Source organism: Erinaceus europaeus, chromosome 13 (genome assembly GCF_950295315.1).
Source record: "Erinaceus europaeus chromosome 13, mEriEur2.1, whole genome shotgun sequence".
In the NCBI taxonomy this organism is placed as follows: Eukaryota; Metazoa; Chordata; class Mammalia; order Eulipotyphla; family Erinaceidae; genus Erinaceus; species Erinaceus europaeus.
In genome coordinates this window covers 44,818,709-44,837,863 of record NC_080174.1, presented here as the reverse complement: position 1 = coordinate 44,837,863, position 19,155 = coordinate 44,818,709, and the positions used below count along the sequence as shown (strand labels likewise).

At 45.7% G+C, this 19,155-nt stretch overlaps 1 protein-coding gene across 4 annotated transcripts in view; it reads right to left on the bottom strand.

Annotated features, from left to right (window-relative positions):
• PTPRU (protein tyrosine phosphatase receptor type U) overlaps nucleotides 1–19,155 on the bottom strand; it is a 120,698-nt gene that overhangs the window by 11,401 nt on the left and 90,142 nt on the right. For 2 of the 4 annotated variants that reach the window (XM_016187859.2, XM_016187861.2), the window contains 9 exons: nucleotides 19,015–19,090; nucleotides 18,532–18,608; nucleotides 16,868–16,885; nucleotides 10,034–10,070; nucleotides 9,311–9,408; nucleotides 9,098–9,214; nucleotides 8,017–8,171; nucleotides 5,513–5,648; nucleotides 4,658–4,807 (listed from right to left, as the gene is read on the bottom strand). In XM_016187859.2, coding sequence (XP_016043345.1) covers nucleotides 4,658–4,807; nucleotides 5,513–5,648; nucleotides 8,017–8,171; nucleotides 9,098–9,214; nucleotides 9,311–9,408; nucleotides 10,034–10,070; nucleotides 16,868–16,885; nucleotides 18,532–18,608; nucleotides 19,015–19,090 — 864 coding nt within the window. The remainder of the gene's footprint in view (nucleotides 1–4,657; nucleotides 4,808–5,512; nucleotides 5,649–8,016; nucleotides 8,172–9,097; nucleotides 9,215–9,310; nucleotides 9,409–10,033; nucleotides 10,071–16,867; nucleotides 16,886–18,531; nucleotides 18,609–19,014; nucleotides 19,091–19,155) is intronic. The other 2 variants (XM_007522443.3, XM_007522445.3) reach the window with 1 other exon arrangement.

Below are 19,155 nucleotides of genomic sequence, written 5' to 3'. Positions count from 1 at the left end.
GACAGACCATATGTTAGGCCACAAAGACAGCATCAATAAAGTCAAGAGCACTGAAATCATCTGAAACATCTTCTCAGACCACAGTGGAATTAAAATAACACTTAATAATAAAGAAAATATTAGTAATAGTCCCAAAATGTGGAAGCACAACAGTATACTCCTTAACTACTGGGTCAAAGAGGAAATAATGGAATAAATCTAAATGTTTTGAGAGTTCAATGAAAATGAAGACACATGCTATCAAAATATTTGGGACACAGCTAAGGCAGTACTGAGAGGAAACTTCATAGCCATACAAGCACACATTAAGAAACAAGAAAAGGCACAAATAAACAGCCTGATTGCACAAAAGAAGATCTAGAAGAACAAAGGAACCCTAAAGCAACCAGAAGGACATAAATAACTAAAGTTAGGGCAGAAATAAATAACATTGAAAATAAGAAAACCATACAAAAGATCAACAAAAGTAAATGTTAGTTCTTCAAAAGAGTGAACAAAATCAACAAACCTTTAGCCAGACTCACAAAACAAAAAAGGGATAAGACCCAAATAAATCAGATTGTAAATGAAAGAGGAGATATCACAACAGACACTGCAGAAATTCAACATATTATGTGAGGCTTCTATGAACAACTATATGCCACCAAGCTACAGAACCTAGAATAAATGATGATTTCCTAGATACCTATGAAATTCCAAAATTAAATAAAGAGGAACTAGATAATATGAACAGGCCCATCACAGCCAATGAAATTGAAACAGTTATCAAAAATCTCCCCAAAAATAAAAGTCCTGGACCAGATGGTTTTACAAATGAATTCTACAAAACCTTCAAAGAAGAACTAATACTTTTAAAAGTCTTCCAGAAGATTGAAGACACAGGAATACTCCCTGCCAGCTTCTATGAAGCAAACATCATTCTGATACCCAAAGCAGACAGGGACACAACCAAAAAAGAAAAATACAGACCAATATCTCTGTTGAACATAGATGCGAAAATATTGAACAAAATTCGAGCCAACCAGATAGAGCAGTATATTAAAAAGATTGTTCATCATGACCAAGCGGGGTTTATCCCAGGCATGCAAGGTTGGTTTAATATACATAAATCAATCAATGTGATCCACCACATCAACAAAAGCAAGACCAAAAACCACATGGTCATATCAATAGACACAGAGAAAGCCTTGACAAAATCTAACATACCTTTATCAAAACATTACAAAAAATGGAAATAGATGGAAAATTCCTGAAGATAGTGGAGTCTATATATAGCAAACCTACAGCCAACATCATACTCAATGGTGAAAAACTGGAAGCATTTCCCCTCAGATCAGGTACTAGACAGGGCTGCCCACTATCACCTTTACTACTTAACATAGTGTTGGAAGTTCTTGCCATAGCAATCAGGCAGGACCAAGGAATTAAAGGGAAACAGATTGGAAGAGAAGTCAAATTCTCCCTATTTGCAGATGACATGATAGTATACATAAAAAACCTAAGGAATCCAGCAAAAAGCTTTTGGAAATCATCAGGCCATACAGTAAGGTGACAGAGCTAAAAAATTAACATTCAAAATTTGGTGGTATTCCTCTATGCAAACGCTAAATTAGAAGAATATGAAATCCAGAAATCAATTCCTTTTACTATGGCAACAAAAACAATAAAATATCTAGGAATAAACCTAACCAAAGAAGTGTAAGACTTGTATACTGAAAATTATGAGTCACTACTCAAGGAAATTGAAAAAGACACAAAGAAGTGCAAAGATGTTCATGGGTTGGAAGAACAACCCATGTTGGAAGAACAACCCATGTTCATGGGTTGGAAGAACCACCATCATCAAAATGAATATACTACCCAGAGCCATATACAAATTTAATGCTATCCCCATCAAGATCCCAACAATATTTTTAGGAGAATAGAACAAATGCTACAAATGTTTATCTGGAACCAGAAAAGACCTAGAATTGCTAAAACAATCTTGAGAAGAAAGAGCAGAATTGAAGGCATCACACTCCCAGATCTCTAATTGTATTATAGGGCCTTTGTAGCCAAAACTGCTTGGTACTGGAACATGAATAAACTCACTGACCAGTGGATTAGAATTGAAAGCCCAGAAGTAAGCCCCTCACCGATGGACAACTAATCTTTGACAAAGGTGCCCAGACTATTAAATGGGGAAAGCAGAGTCTCTTCAACAAATGGTGTTGGAAAAAATGGGTTGAAGCATGTTATGTTTCACCATTATGTTTCACCAAACACAAAAGTAAATTCCAAGTGGATCAAGGACTTGGATGTTAGACCAGAAACTATCAAGTACTTTCAGGAAAATATTGGCAGAACTCTTTTCTGCATAAATTTGAAAGACACCTTCAATGAAATGAATCCAATTACAAAAAAGACTAAGGCAAGTATAACCCCATTGGACTACATCAAATCATCAAATTAAAAAGCTTCTGCACAGCAAAGGAAACCAATACCCAAACCAAGAGACCCCTCACAGAATGGGAGAAGATCTTTACATGCCATACATCAGACAAGAGGCTAATAACCTAAATATATAAAGAGCTTGCCAAACTCAACAAGAAAACAAATAACCCCATCCAAAAATGGGGAGAGGACATGGATAGAATATTCACCACAGAAGAGATCCAAAAGGCCAAGAAACACATGAAAAAAATGCTCCAAGTCTTTGACTGTCAGAGAAATGCAAATAAAGACAACAATGAGATACCACTTCACTCCTGTGAGAATGTCATACATCAGAAAAAAGTACCAGCAACAAATGCTGGAGAGGTTGTGGGATCAAAGGAACCCTCTTGCTCTGCTGGTAGGAATGTAAATTGGTCCAGCCTCTGTGAAGAGCAGTCTAGAGAACTCTGGGAAGGCTAGAAATGGACCTACCCTATGATCCTGCAATTCCTCTCCTAGGGATATATCCTAAGGAAATCAACACACCCATCCAAAAATGCATGCTGTCACTCTGGGTCCCCCACCCCCCTGGCCACAGGTGACAAGGGTCAATGCAGACCCCTGGGAGTCCCAAGGTAACTCTACATATCGGGGAGCAATGTGCACAGAGAGACGAGAATCACAGACTCATTCAGCTCCGGGAGAGGCCATGGAAAGGTGGGCAACTCATTTATTGAGGGAAAAAGCGGGCAGATATGCCCCTAACTCAGGGGGAAGGTTGAGGTAACCATTAACCCAAACATAGAGCAACACAATTCATAGTCACATTTTGACCTACAGACTGTTTACAATGTAAACAGGTTTACAAAGTAAAAGGTTTACAATGTATATTTTTCCTGAGGTAGATTGTAAGTACTTTAGGGCAGCAGGGGGGGGGGGAAGGAGACAGCTGAGCAATCAGCATATTTGTTGGTGGTTTATAAGTTAACGATACACAGTAATCTATGACTTTTAAATAGAGAAGGAAATGGGGGGAGGTGTGGCATGTCTAGAAAGGCATCCATGTCCAAGGATCCAGCCTTCATAAATTCCAGAGGTCGGGGGGACCAGCCATATCTCAACCCGTGGGGGGGGGCAGTCTGGGGACAGACCCACTCAGACTTTATGGAAACTACAGCCTGGACTTTCCAGGACAGTGGGCCCATCCTCCAACACAAAAAGATTTGTGTATACCTATGTTCATAGCAGCATAATTCCAGCCAAAACCTGGAAGCAACCCAGGTGTCCAACAACAGATGAGTGGCTGAGCACACTGTGGTATATATACACAGTGGAATACTACTCAGCTATTAAAAATGGTGACTCCACCGTTTTCAGCCCATCTTGGATGGAGCTTGAAGAAGTCATGTTAAGTGAAATAAATCAGAAACAGAAAGATGAATATGGGATGATCTCACTCTCAGGCAGAAGTTGAAAAACAAGATCAGAAGAGAAAACACAAGTAGAACCTGAACTGTAATTGGTGTAGTACACCAAAGTAAACGACTCTAGGGTGGGTGGTGGGGAGAATACAGGTCCAAGAAGGATGACAGAGGACCTAGTGGGGGTTGTATTGTTATGTGGAAAACTGAGAAATGTTATGCATGTACAAACTATTGTATTTACTGTCAAATGTAAAACATTAATCCCCCAATAAGTTTTTAAAAAAGAAAAGGAAGAAAGAAAGAAAGAAAGAAAGAAAGAAAGGAGGGGAGGGAAGGAAGAAAAGAAGGAGGGGAAGAGGAAGGGAGGAAAATTATAATAGAGCCAAATATGATCACTTACTAGGTAGTTTGAGGGCCTGTAATACACAAAGCCTAGACTTGAGCCTAAAGTGACATAGAAGTGCCAGAGTCCTGTGGATACTTCTAGTGTTATGGTGTCTCTCCTTCTCTCAGACAGAGGTAGGGGTACTACATTTTGAAAGCACCAAATTAGATGGCAGCCCTCTGTACATACCTCTATATGTCTCTCTGTATAAATGAAATAGCAATTAACTAGATAAACCAAGAGTTGAGCCCAGTTCCATCTGACTTCCAAGCCTGCGGTCTCAACTGCATGGATGAGAACCTCTTCTGCTATCTCAAAGACATTTCTGATAGACAGTTCTGTACTTCCTGCTCAGACCTTAATGATTCCTATATCAAAAAGGTCCAGTGCACACTCAGAACCCACACACACATGTACACCACTCATGCCCCACCTGGAACTCTTCTCGAAGCTGGGAAGAATTGCTCTGAGGGTCAATACGAATCATTTCCCTGTAAGTGGCCTTGAACTCGCCAATGGGGATAGTGGTCTCTCCACACAGGCAGGCCTCCAGGATTGCATCATGGATAAAGATGTACTGCTCCTAGAACAGAAGGTTAAGAATATGAGGAACCAGGAGAGGTCTGGACACTGGAAATTCAGAAAACAAACTCAAGTTAGTGATGCTCTGAGGTAGAAATGACAGTTGAAACAACCTTACTTGAAACCACTTCTGTCAAAAGTTTTGCTTATCTCCTATTTCATCTGATATCCAACCTGGGAGAAGTGCTGGAGGTGAGGAGACAGTTTGGGGGTGGGGGGTGTCACACATCTAGTGAAGAAATAAATCCAGCTATGTCTTTTTTTCCTTTTTGTTTGCCAGCAGGGTTATTGCTGAGGTTCAGTGCCTACATGGCTCGGACATTCCTGGAAGTCATTTTTCAGAGTGTGAGAGGAAAGACACTTAAAGCATTGTTCATGAAAATTGCCCCCTGCAGGTGGGAGCCAGGGGCCTGAACCCAGGTCTTCATGCATGGAAATGTGTGTCACAATCTAACCACAACCCAGGTATGTCTTAACTGTAGAATCCCTGGCCTTGGGCCATTGCAGTTTGACCTCACCCAGCAGAGCACAGTGGTACTGCATTTGAAAAGCTCCAAATTAGTTAGCAACCCAAATGCAGGGGTTAAAAAAAAAACAAACAGGAATTCCTCAGGATAGGAAGAGCCTCAGGATCCCCTTTGACACTGCACCAACTTTGAGTCCCAAGTCCTAGAAGGGTCACCAGGGAGAGGGCCTTGTCCCCTACCTCTGTCTGGATCATGTTGACACGCCGGGAGCAGAGGGTCTTCACACAGTTGTAAATGTCCACAACACCCTCACACTCTGCCATGTCCAGCATCACATCAAGAACAATGTAGCAGCCTGTGCGACCAGTGCCCGCGCTGAGAAGAAAGCAACCGAAGACAGGTTAGAGACTTGGGGAGGAGGCCCAGGTCCAAGGAGGTAGAGATGAGAGGGCCCGGAGCACCTGACCATCTCTACACCACACAGAGGAGGGAGTACACAGAGACACTCTACCCAAAGCAAGGAGGAGCCTAGGAGAAGACAGGTGAAATGTGAGAGAGAACCCAGTTGGGGGTGGGCTCTGGAGAAAGAGAGGAAGGAACTGATTGTGGAAATAAAGATGAAACTTAGCAGCTTTGACTGGGGAAAGGAACAATGTGATGCTGAGAAATCAACCCAAGAGTGTTCTCACCCTTGAGTCTCCCCAAAGGTCCTGTACATCCTTCCAAGCCCCACATACTAGTGCCTAAAGAAGGCATCATACATTCTCTAATCATTCAGACTTAGAGCAAGTTAGCCTGGCAATTTAACAGAAAGGCCCAAAGAAGACAGATCCCAAAAAACTAATTCTGGTTACGCCAAACAAATGATACTCAATGTTTAAATACCTGGGAGAAAGTCTAAGGTCATCAGACAAAGAGAAGACCACAAAAGTTGGATAAGGGCAAGAGACAGGTTCACTTAATAATGGCTCTTTTTACCACTATCACACCACCTCATCATCTGGGCCTGGGTTTCCACACAAATATTATGGGCCTAGACCTCTAATGGATCCCTCTTTGCACCATCACTGGTCACTTCTACCAGGAACATCATCACAAGCCCTCTTGTTGGCCTCTCAGGACCTTGCCCTCACCATAGAGCAACTATGGTAGGGACTGTCCCAGTCTCCAAAGGGAGGCTGGGGTATCCTGCCCTGCTACTCGAGGAAGATTGGTTCTGAAATGAGTCCAGCCAGTACTGTTCCCAGCTGTGACTATGAGCTGTGAGCTCAGACCAATAGGGACTTAGAGGTACACAGGCTCTGGTGCTAAATATAAATATATATGGGCCCTGGATCGAGTGGATGGAGGTAAATAGTTAATTCTAGCTACAGAATATTTTTAAGAATGGGAGCTACTATGTGCCCTAATCTAACTCTCTAGCCCTTTTCTCTACTCTGACACCATTTTCTCAGACAATGTTTTTATCCAACTTCATGGCTATCTATCAAACTCAAGCAAAACTTACTATGTCTAGGTTCCAAGGTCTCAGGTTCAATCTCCAAATATCATAAGCCGGGGTAAACAGTACTCTAGTCTCAGTCTCTCTCTCTCTCTCTCCCCTTTATCTCTCTCTCTCTTTCTCACTCTCTCCCTCTCTCCCCGTTTCTCTCTGTATCTCTCATTACAAAGGACATATGTTCTCCTTGGTGCTACATAGCCCTTGTTTCTGGGACAGCCTCCCTGAGCTGAGTCAGGGGGCTCACTGAGAGCTAGGCTATGTGGGATTCATCTCTAGGATGCCAATACTGAGTCCCAGGCTGGGCAGAGTTGAGGGGAGTAGGAACAGGCAACAACACTGAGATTTCAAGCTCAAAACTGCTGGTACCAAACAGTTGAGGACAGACAGCAATATATAGCAACTGGGTCCCCCATCCACCCCAGGGGAGAGGGGCTTAAATTAGAACAACCACTCTGGAAAACTGTCAACATTACTAAAGCTGAATGTTCCCACAGACAAGCAATTCCACTCCTACGTACACACCCCACAGAAATGCAAGTGTGTGTTAGCCAAAAAGACATGAAATAGAATGTCCTTAGCAGCACTATTCATAATAGCTTTAAACTGGAAGCTACCCAAGTGCCTCTCAACAGCAGAATGGAGAAGCACAATGAGGTGTATTCATCCAGTGGAATATGATACAATAATGGGTGAATCTTACAAACCAAGTCTATGGGGAAACAGTCAGACACTGAAGAGTGCCTGCTGCATGATTCCATTTAGACAAACTGAAGTTAAAATGCACCATGAATCTGTGGTTTGGAATTCAGTATGGTGACTACTGTGAGAAGTGCAGACCAAAAAGCCAGTTGAGACAGAATTGGAGAAAGAAAGAACAGGGATGAGAGTGACAGCAAGTGTGAAGGCCAAGGGGTGGGGAAAGTCACTGAAGAGCTGGCAGAAGAGACGGCAGAGGTCTCCCAATATCTGGTCAGCCCTAGCACACAGCAGGTGTGCAGGAAGCACAAACTGAACTCAATGCCCCCTGCTACCCCAGCAAATACAAATCCCTACAGTGCCTCCTGGGTCTTGAGGCAACACAACTCTTAAAGAGACACAAGTCCACCTCAAAGTCAAAAAGTCCAGTGGGGCTATTTTGTCCTGTCCTTTGTCTCCAAATAAGATGAAGCCAGTCTAGTCTCACTTCCAGCCCAGAGACCTCACCCCTAGCCCAGACACCCCTTGGGAGTCCCAGCACCCCACCTGCAGTGGATGACAATGGGCCCAGCATCAGGAGGAGTGGAAGCCTTCACACGCCGGATGAAGGCCAACAGCCCCGTGGCATGGTAGGGGACTCCGTGCTCTGGCCATGCTGTGAAATGGAACTGGTGGACCTCGTGCCGGGCAGAGTAGCCTCTCTGGGGAGACAAGTGGAATAACAAGAGTCAACCACATGTTGTATGTCGGATCTCACCACAAAATCTCAATCATTCCCTGTAATAAACATATTGGGTGGGTGTTCTTTTTGTTTTGTTATCTCTAGTGCTTCACCAATCTGGGCTGATTTTTTTCAGAAAGAAAAAGCAAGACAGAAAAGAAGAGAGAGAGAGAGAGAGAAAGACCACAACATTGAAACTCCCTTAAATGCAGTGGGGGCCAGGCTTCATTGAACATGGGCCATGCACATGGCAAAGCAGCAGACGATCAAAGTAAGCTATTTTGCCAGCCCTTATCATGTGAGTACTAATGTTTCACAACACACATGTGAAACACTAGGCCTCAAAGAAGAGACACAACTGTCCAAAATTAGATGACAGGGAAATGATGTGAAATTGGGGCTGAGGTCTGGCAGAAGTCTAAACCCCCCTCTGACAGGTGGTTGGTGCAAAATTCCGTAATCATCTGGACACTGTTCTTAGTCTAAAGGAGGAAAGCTCTCTGTTCTCTGAAGATTTTGCAGAGGATCAAATGGGATCAGGGACAAAATTCTGACCAATCACTGGCCCTATGACCTGTTGTGAATGAAGCAACTTTTTTGAGCTTCACCTCTGATCTATAAAATGGGCTTTCCAGGGATAAACCAACATCTGCAATGAGCTGAGCACAAGGCCCAGCACAGAGTAGGACTGACACCCCCAAGCCCACCATCATCATCTCTGTCTCTCACAAAGTCGGGCACCATGCTGCCTGCCATGGTGCTCCCTTCCATGATGCTCCCAGCACCTAGAGAGCAGCTATCTTGCAGGGGAGGGCAGCAGTGCCCCCTTCTACCCCTCCCGCTCCTGGGCTGGGAGTGCTAGAACACTGGGCTATGCCTGGAGGGGCCAGGCTGAAGGAGACTCACCCGCTCCAGGGCAAAGGTGCGCACGACATACTCTGCTAGTGTCTCTGTCTTCATCAGTGTGATCTGGATGTCCCCGTACATGTCTGAGTCCTCCGGCCAGTACCGAGAACATTTCACCTGGAGTTCCCACAATGCAGCTCAGTGGGCTTGTCATCCCCCCCACCCCAATACTAGGCCCCATCACACCTTCTCTGGCCCCTGAGCCCCTCTTACCCTGCCCACTTCGACCAGCTTGGTGATCATGACAATACTGGAACAGTGCTCCTGCCACACCATGCGCCAAAAGTCATAGACCATCTCGGGCTTCGGGCCTGGGGGACAGAGGGTGCTTGCCTCTGCAGCAAGGGCTCCACCCAGAATGGCAGGCCTGCCCGGTCCTCCCCCCACAGACCAAGAAGCTCCTGAGTCCCAGAGAGGACAAAGTGCTCACCCCACATACCCCTGCCAACTGCCAACTGAAGCCAGGGGGTTGGAGGTGGGGTGGGGAGGAGGGGACAACAGCAAGGGCTGGCCAGAAACCCAAGTCATGCTGCAGGGAACACTGAGGGCAGATTGGAAAGCCAAAGCCTTGGTTCCTAGGGTCAGATTCCAGGAGGGGTGGACAGTCAGGGGCCAGCAAAACCACTACCAGAGGGACGCTCTATGCCATGAGGGCCCAGTCTCATTTGCTCTTTTGCATGCATCACCTTAGAGACAGAAAGATGGGCTAGGGAATACATGTGGACTGAGCACACAGAGGAGATGTAATCACAAGGAGATCCAGCCAGAGTGGAAAGCAGATGGCCACACAGACAGACAGATAGGTAGACAGGCAGGCAGGCAGACAATCAAGCAAAGCAAGGTGGGTAAAGGGCATTCCAGCACACTGAGGGCTCACGGGGGGTCAGAGGGGCTCACAGAGGTCCACAGAAGTTCACAGACAGAAACACCAGGTACCTTGAGTGGCTATGAAGTGGTTGGACCTGTGGTAACCCTGGAACAAAAAAGGGCATGTTAAAGTCCCAGGTGGAGACCCCTCACTCCCTCTCCCCTTCTCTCCCTAGAGCAGTACACATACCAAGGGGACTCTCATGTCCCTTCCCAGGACCTCCTGACCAGGGGGGACTTGCCATCCCAACCTTCAAGTCAAGAATGAAGTGTAGTTGGGACATCAGTGTCTCGAGTCAAAGCCCATTTTTGCTGTGTGGCCTTAAGGCAGGCACTCCTTATGGGCCTAGAACATCTCCTCAGCCATAAGTGGGGATAATGACCTAGAGTTGACTTAGAACCCAACTGTGACATGGAGACAAAGTGTAGGGTGACTCCACACTGGCCCCAAAGCCTCAGAGCCCCTAGGCAAGCCAAGCCAAGCCCCCAGTCTGGGCTATGTCAATCAACCCAGCTCCCCCCCACCCCCCTTAAGGCAAGCAGGATGGGCGGTGCCTCATCCACACTAGCTCAGTCACCTAGAGCTTGGGGAAGGGAGGGAGGTTCAGATGAAGGATCCGTGTAGGAGACAAATGAGCACAGAGGTTATTCATGGGCTTCAGATAAAATGCTTTTGGCATCTTTAAGGTAAAATAATAACAACAAAAATCTTTGGAGACTCTTATGGTCATGTGCTGTGCTAAGCATCTTACCTGCATGATATCCTACAAAAAAAAAAAGAAAGAAAGAAAGAAAAGAGGCCATGGGCTATTTCATCTTCCATCCCCAGAGTCATCAGGCTGAGAAAAGAAACCCTCTAGGGCCACAGTTGTCCACAAGGTCCTATCTACATAGTCTCATTTCTCTGGAGCACAGAGCCTACCCTAAACCCAGGCAACAGTGCAGGGCTATTGCAAGACTGTTCTAATCAAATTCACTCTAGGGTGGGGCTCACTTTCCTGCAAGCTTCTCTCAATTCATACCAACTGATACTGCATCTGCTGATCTCAGCCTCAGCAGTGCAACCAGTACCACCTTGGCATTTTACACTTAGGATTGTGTCCAGAGATGTCAGGCGTGGAATGTCAACCCTTCAGCTTCATTACTCTGGTGAGACCTTTCCTAGCTCGTAGGACTCCATTGCAGGTGGTGTACTTCTTAACAAAACTTCAAAACCTAGATATAGACCAGGGCCCATGAGATAGGGCATATGTACATATATTCATGTTAGGCGAAAATATATACCTTAAAGCAAAAGTGCACAATAGTTTTCAGAGAGTCAATAAATGAAGCAAGCAAGTAAAAGACCTAAAAAGACAACTCAAAGTACCTAATGAAATAGTTTCTACTTAGACCTAGATAACCTCCTCACATACCTCCTATTACATGTCCCTCAATCATTCCAAAGCTAACTTTGTCAGACAAAGTAAGGACGACAAAAGCTGAATATGGTCAAGAGACTGACATACTTTAATGATGACTCTTTAGTCACTACCAGACCACCCCACCACCTGGGGCCCTAGTCAGGGAGTCCTGGGATCCCCAAACAGACATGATGGGCCTAGACCTCTAACAGACCCCTTTTGCCACTGTCACTGGTCATCTCCATCAAGAACAACATAATGGACCCCTTTGGGGGGCCCCTATAGAACATTTCCCTGAATGTGGATCAACAATGGTAGGGAATGATCCATTCTCCGAAAGGAGGTTGAACAACATACTGTACCTACTACCCAAGGAAGATGAGTCCTAAAATTAGTGCAGCCTGGTATGTTCCTATCCATGACCATAGAATGCAAGCTCTGACCTACAGGGATGCAGAGGTTACATAGGCTCCTGTGCGAAATATGGGTCCCAGATCAAATCAGTGGGGTTTACAATTGACAATATTTATATACTTTCCCCATATTTGGGAGCTACTTTCTTCCCTGATCCAGTCTTCTAGCCCTTTTTCCAACTCGCACACCATCTCCCCAGAAAATAACCTGCGTCCGCCTGCATATTAGATGTCAGATGCAGGCAAAAACTAGTAAAATCATGGGCCCCTTAGAATATACCTAAAATAGATCTGCTATCCTTTTCCAAAACGGAAACCCCAAATCTTCATCTGCAATATTCCAACCTTTAGGTTCATGATTAGTCAACAATTTCTTCTGCTTTATATATTAACTATTTTTCAGTCACCAGTTTCCAGATGCTATCTTGATGCCAACTGACTTCCCTGGGCAGACAACCCCACCATGTGTCCTGGAGCCCCACCTCCCCAGATTCCTGCCCCACTAGGGAAATAAAGAGGCTGAGAGTATGGATCAACCTGCCAATACCCATGTTCAGCGGGGAAGCAATTACAGAAGCCAGACCTTCCACCTTCTGCACCCCATAATGACCATGGGTCCATACTCCTAAAGGGATAAAGAATAAAAAAGCCTTCAAGGGAGGGGATAGGATATAGGGTTCTGGGGGTTGAGAATTGTACCCCTCCTATCCTACAGTCGACTTGTCAAGCTTTCCATTTTATAAGTGAAAATTAAAAAAAAAAAAAGAGCATCAAGTTCAGTCACCTACCTCAAGGTCACACACACAGAGCTCCCTGAAACTCCTTTGGTCCATGGGTTACCCAGGCCCAAGGAGACCTGAACAAGGCTTCCAGGGTTCAGACCCCAGCTCTTCATAGCTTCTGCTAGTCCAGTGCCATTAAGCAAATTCTTTCACTTCTCCCTACCTCAATCTCATATCTATAATATGGGAAGAATTACTAGGTTTTTCTCCTTGTGCTGTTGTGAAGAGTAAATAAAATGACATGTGTCAAGGTTTGGCACTGTAGCAAGCACAAGTCAGTATTTAATGGACAGTAACTAGTAGTATTACTACTATTTTAAAGATCCATATAGTGTCAAGAATCCCTGGGGCAGACAGTGGTTAATTACAGTAATTAAGAATTGGGGTTTTGCTGGAGCCAGGAGATAGTTCATCTGGTAGACAATACACTTCACCAGGCCTAAGAAGCAAGTACAAACCCCAGACACTAAATGGGAGTTCCATGCACAGCATCAGGGGAAGCTCCATGAATGGTGAAGCAGTGCTGTGCTCTCTACTTCTCTGTCATCCCCTCCCTCTCTATTATCTGAGATTTGAAAAGAAAAAACAAACATCCAGCAGTAGAAACAGGTCCCATTGAATAAAATCCTCATCTGAGTCTGAGTCTTGGACTGGAGAGATAATAGGTTGCATGCCTTGCCATCCTGGGACCAGGAAAAGCTCTTGTACTGTAGTGTCTCTCCTTCTTTTATCTCTGTCTTGTTATCTAATGAAAAAGTTGACTCGGGACAGAGAGAGAGAGATTTAAAATGAATCTGAGTCCAATGACCAGGTAACTCAGGATGTAGAGCACCAAACTTGGATGCATGAAGTCCTGAGTTTCATCTTTGGCAACACATATGCCAGAGTGGTGCTTTGGCACATCTGTCTCTCTCTGTCATTAAACAAACAAATGAACAGTAAAAGATAGAAAGGAAGAAAGAAAGAAAGAAAGAAAGAAAGAATAGGAGGAAAAGAAGGAAGGATAGAAGGGAGGGAACGAAGAAAGGATAGAAGGAAGGAAGGAGGGAAGGAAAGAAGGAGGGAAGGAAGGATAGAAAGAAAGGAGGGAGGGAGGGAGGGAGGGAAATGCAGAAAATAGCTGGACATGTTTTTAAATAACCTTAAAAATGTATATTAATGTTTTTATTGTTACCAGGATTATCACTGGGACTCAGTACCTGCACAATAAATTCCTCCCTCATTCCTGGTGTTCTTCTTTTTTCCCCTGATAGAGTCAGAGAGGAATTGAGAGGAAAGGGGGAAATAAAGAAGAAAGAGAGACCTGCAGCACTGCTCCACCACTCATGCTCCCCTCTGCAGGTGAATACTAGGAGCTTGAACCTGGGTTCTTGGGCATGATAACACGTGCACTCAACTGCATGTGCCACCACCCAGCCCCACATACTCATTTCTTAATTCACTTGTGCACTACTGCACAACTGTAGTACACAGAGGATGCTGACACGGAGAGTCTGAAGTAGTCTAGTTTGGGAGCAGAAGATCCTGTATTCAGCTGTAGCACATATTCTTTACCATATGGGAGGACTTGGGTTCAAGGTCCTGGGAACACTATGCATGGCACCAAAGGAAGCTTCATGAATAGTGCTATATTATCTCTCCTTCTCTCCCTCTCTTCTCATTCTTTGTCTCACTCTATTTGAAATTAAAAGGAAAAATAATACCCTCCAGGTCCAGTGTGAAGCCCAAAAGAGCTAATGATTAATAATAACAAAAATAATAATCATCACCATCAGGTTTTTTTGGTTTTTTTTTTTTTTTGCCTCCAGGGTTATTGCTGGGGCTTGGTGCCTGCACCACAAATCCACTGCTCCTGGAGGCCATTTTTTCCCTTTTGTTGCCCTTGTTGTTTTATTCTTGTGGTTACTATTATTGTTGTTATTGATGTCCTTGTTGTTGAATAGGACAGAGAGGAATGGAGAGAGATGGGGAAGACAGAGAGAGGGAAAGAAAGAGAGACACCTGAAGGCTTGCTTCACTGCTCGTGAAGCGACCCCTCCTGCAGGTGGGGAGCCAAAGGCTCGAGCCAGGAGCCTTATGCCAGTCCTTGTGCTTTGCGTCACATGCACTTAACCCACTGCACTACTGCCCAACCCCCCCCCACCATCGGGTTTTAAGGGAAAGATGAGTAAAGCCCTTGAGCATGCTAACTTTAGAGATGAGCACTGATGCTCACACAACATGGCAGCATATGTCCCTGGAGCCTACTCCAGGGCAGGCTCCCAAGCTTTCCCCAGAGTCTGACTGAATGGAGTTAGAGAATCAACCACCTGAATTATAGACAATACCCACAAAAGGGGCCAGCAAAATAGCTCACTTGGGTAGTACGCAGCTTTACCATGTGTGCAACCCAGGTACAAGCCCGGCCCCCATCACAATGAAGGAAACTTTGGTGCCTTGGGCCCATCCTCCCCACCCTCTCTCTCTCATAAGAATAAATCAATTTAATTAAATGTTAAAAAGAACAGAAGTTGGGGGCTCAGGCTGGCTTTGAGACCAGCTCTGCTAATTAAGACCTGTGAGGCCGTGAGCAAGACACATCTTTGCTGAGATTCAGTGGGTTCATGTGCCAAATGCAGGTCACAGCATGTGGTAGTGATAAAGTGAGTATAAGGAGTTTGGCACAGGGTGGGAGCCCAGCGCTTGGCGCACTCGTTAGCTGGCATTTGGAGATGTATTGAGCCAAGTCTTCTACAGGCATTCTGTAAGAGTCTGACAAGGAACCAAATGGAGGACATTGTGTGTGCTGTCTAGAATCTGAAATGTCAAGTAAACAAGCTGTACTCATCACCTCCTAATGGGGGTGCTAGAGCTGAGTACCCCTACAGTGTCTAGTGGACCTAATATTCCATTTGTGGACTTTACAAACCAGCTGCTTACGTACAATCAAAATGGGGAGGGGGGTGGTGTTGGAGAGGGAGGCTCTGGGAGCAAATCAGGGATAACTGGCATCTCTAACAGATGCAAACACTGAGGATGCTTTTATTTTACGTATTAGGGATCTTCATGTTGTCTGAAAGTCTCATAATGAGTTGTATTTCTGCAATCTATAATGAAAAGGCAAAACATATTTTTAAAAATGAGATGAAACACAAGAGGTGCCCACAAAATAGGGAACGACTCCATCAGTAAACAAATACTATGGAAATAATAGCTATGCATTAAAATCAAACCAGAGAGTCACCAGATAGTCCAAAGGATTTCTTTTAAACTTTTAAAAGGTCAAAAAACAAGAGGCCATGAAGTGGTGCAGCCGGGTGGGCGAGCACACACGTCACCATGCACAAGGACCTGGGTTTAAGCCCCCGGTTCCCACCTGCAGGAAAGAAGCCTCAGGTGCTGTAGGTGTCTCTTTTTCTCTCTCCCTCTCTATACCCCCTTCCCTCCCAATTTCTCTCTGTCTTAGGAAATAAAACAATAAAATAAAATAGATATTTTTAAAGTCAAAAGACAGTTGCTGAGGTAAAAACCTGTATGCCTGAAACCTATACAGTGTTGCAAACTATTATTACCTCAATTTAAAATAAATAGTCAAAGTGAAAAAGTGGGGGCATAATTTGGGGGTGCAGGAACTCAGCAGGTAGAGCGCATGACTTCTAGGTGTGAGGCCCTGGGCTCATCCCCAGCACCACTAAACAAAATAATAATAATATTAATAACAACAATAATAGTAGTAATGCACAGTTTTTAAAAACAGAATAACCAAACTACTCTAAAAAATTCAAATTAGAGCTAAATTGAGAGTAAAGTGCTTGGAATAGAGTTTCAAGCAAAATGATGGTGAAAGGATTTGAAGATAAGGAAAACTGTTTTAAGGGGGATAACCACGGTTTGTTCTTCCCTCCTTGAAAGCCATGAGCCCCAAGCAGCAAAGATGAGGCACCCAGGATGCTTTCCATCCCCCAGCCCAGTCCTGCCCAGATCAAGTGTGGCAAGTGAGGGCTCATCGAGAAAAGGTAACACAAGGCGGTAGCTAGTACAGCACAGGGTGGTGGGAGCACCCCAGCGCTGCTACCCTGTCTCAGGCAGTACAGGATGGGAGGGAACTGCTTACAATAGGGACCATTCTGGACCTTCAGCCCTAGGCAGCCCCCCGCCAGCTGTTGAAATGGACAGCTGGTGTTGGTTACAGGAGTGGGAGAAAACAGGACAGAGACAAAGAGAGAAACAGAGAAACAAGAGAGATAGCCAGAGACTGTAGGAGAGTCTGAGCTACAGCTGGTCTGACAGACAGAAGGAGAAGGAAGAGGGGAGAGAGATACTTACTTCACGGTTTATCCGAATCTTAATGATTCCAGTGAGGGAACAGTACAAGGCAAAAGAGACAGATATTAGGCCAAAGGCAGATGGAGGTGGACGGAGCCCAGGAGTGGCCAGAATGGGTGGCATGAGCAGGAGAGGCAGAGCAGAGATGGGTGGGCTGGACTGGGCTGGGCTGGGCTGGGCTGGGCTGGAGAGAGGTGAGGGGTGTGTCCCTTCTGGGGCCCAAGGGGAAACTAACTGGGACCTTAAGGAGGCCAAGGAGAGACCCCCTGTCACCAAAGCTACACACATCTGAGAGGCTAGGCCCAGCCCACACCCCCTGTAAGGGAGATGATGGGAGGTGAGGGAGAAGGTGAGGGGTTCTGGAAAATATGGGGTAGCATATCTGGCGCTTAGGAGGTGGGGAAGAAGAGGGAAGGGAGAAGTCACCACATGAGTCCCTGTGGAACCCACCACCCAGGTGACACCTTCTGCCTCTTGCATACCTCAGGCCTTTGCTGAGGTTGCTCCCTGCCTGGGATGTCCCTTCCCTTCCTCTGCAGCCAGCTCAAACCCTCCTCCTGACACCTACCACAGCTAGCCCTGGGCCTGCCATACTTGCTATCTGACACTGTAAGCCACTCTTCTTCTCTGGCCTGCACTCTGCCGCCTGCTGTGAAGGGATTTCCTTGGCATATGTGTATGTGTGTCTCCCCTACAGGAGTCAATATGTCCCAGGAAGACAGGGACTGTGTGTGTTTCTGTCATAGATGTCACCCTACTGCCTGGCACATAGTGTGTATATAGATGCTATCTGATAAATGAATGTGAATTTCAAACCTGGCTTTCTACAGTGGCAAGAGGGGATGTCCTGTCCCCTCTCACCCTAATTCACACCCTAATTCATGGGTCTGGAGAGGCAGACCCATGACCTCCTTCTTCACATGCAGGCTCCTGGTCACCTGACCTGTGTCTGTCCCCTTCTGGCTTCCCTCCAGTCCAGCCAGACCCAGCTGTTGCAATGGGTCTTGGGCAGCTTCATGGCAGTCACAAAGACTGGCTGAGACCTGTGTGCCTTTGTGAGACTATTTGCTCATTAGTGACTTAGGACAGTAGCTTCACCTCTCTGAGCTCATTTCCTCAGCTACAAAGTAAGGTCTTGATGCAAACTGCCTCGTAAGGCAGCTCCAAGGAGTATACAAAATGAACTATTTGGTCTAAAGTGCTTAGCAGTGCTTGGCACATAGTACATACTCAATAAATGTAAGTTACTATTCTTAAAGTAGACTCTGGTCATGGTCAAAATGCTTTTCATTACTCCCTGGTGTCCCTAGGAAAGAGGCTTCTGCCTGCCAGACACAGTAGCACCTCCAAGCCTCTTGAAGCCTCACCCAGACAAGACCTTCCTGACTTCCAGGCCTAGCTATCTGGTTTCTGGCCTTCACTCTGCTTCACTGAAGTGCTTCCCCCTCTACACCCCGCCACCATTCCCCACCCCCAGCTCTCAGGACAATCCCAGGCAACAGAAAGCCTTCTGCCCACTTAGCCCTCTCCTCCTCTGAGCTGTGGGACATGGGGCCATGTGGAACCTGTGTACATTCCTTGGCAGGTTTCTTCCCTGCCTGGACAGTGAGCTTGAAGCAGGTGGGGCCGGCTGCGGGGAGGGGGCAGCAGGTGGCGGCACTCACGTCTATATAGTTGGCGTTAATGTAGTCAGCATCGGGGTCACCCAGCATCGGGTTGAGCTTCACTCGGTGCCGATCATCTGAAAACACAGAGCAGATGATGAAACAGAGGAGATGCGTAGGGCTAGGACAGTCAGGGAAGGCTTCCTGGAGATGGTAGGGATGGTTGAGGGCAGGCTGATCAGGGGAAATAGAAGCTCAAGGTGCCAAGAGAGGCAGGGCAGCCATGGGCTTAGCATCAAGGAGACCCAATGTTGTGCCATGTGCACGTCAATGGGAAGGCTTAACCATGTGAGCTTCAGTTTCCTTACCTGCAAATGGATATCCCACTTCTCAAGATTATCAAGAGGAATTAAATGAGATCATGGATGTAATGCTCAACAAATGTTGGCCATTACTGCCACTGGGTACATTCTGGCTGTGACCCCACTTTCTGTTCTTTCTCACTCATTGCCCCATACACCGGGCCCTTCTCCCCAGACTCACAGGCAGGGATAGGTTCTTGCCGAGCACCTTTTAGCTTGTCTTTCTTCTTTGTGGCATCCCAGCCTTCAAAGAAACTCTGCCGGAAGGGGAGGTGGCAGTGAGTAGAGAGGAAAACCCGTCCGTTCATTCATAAGGCCCGTT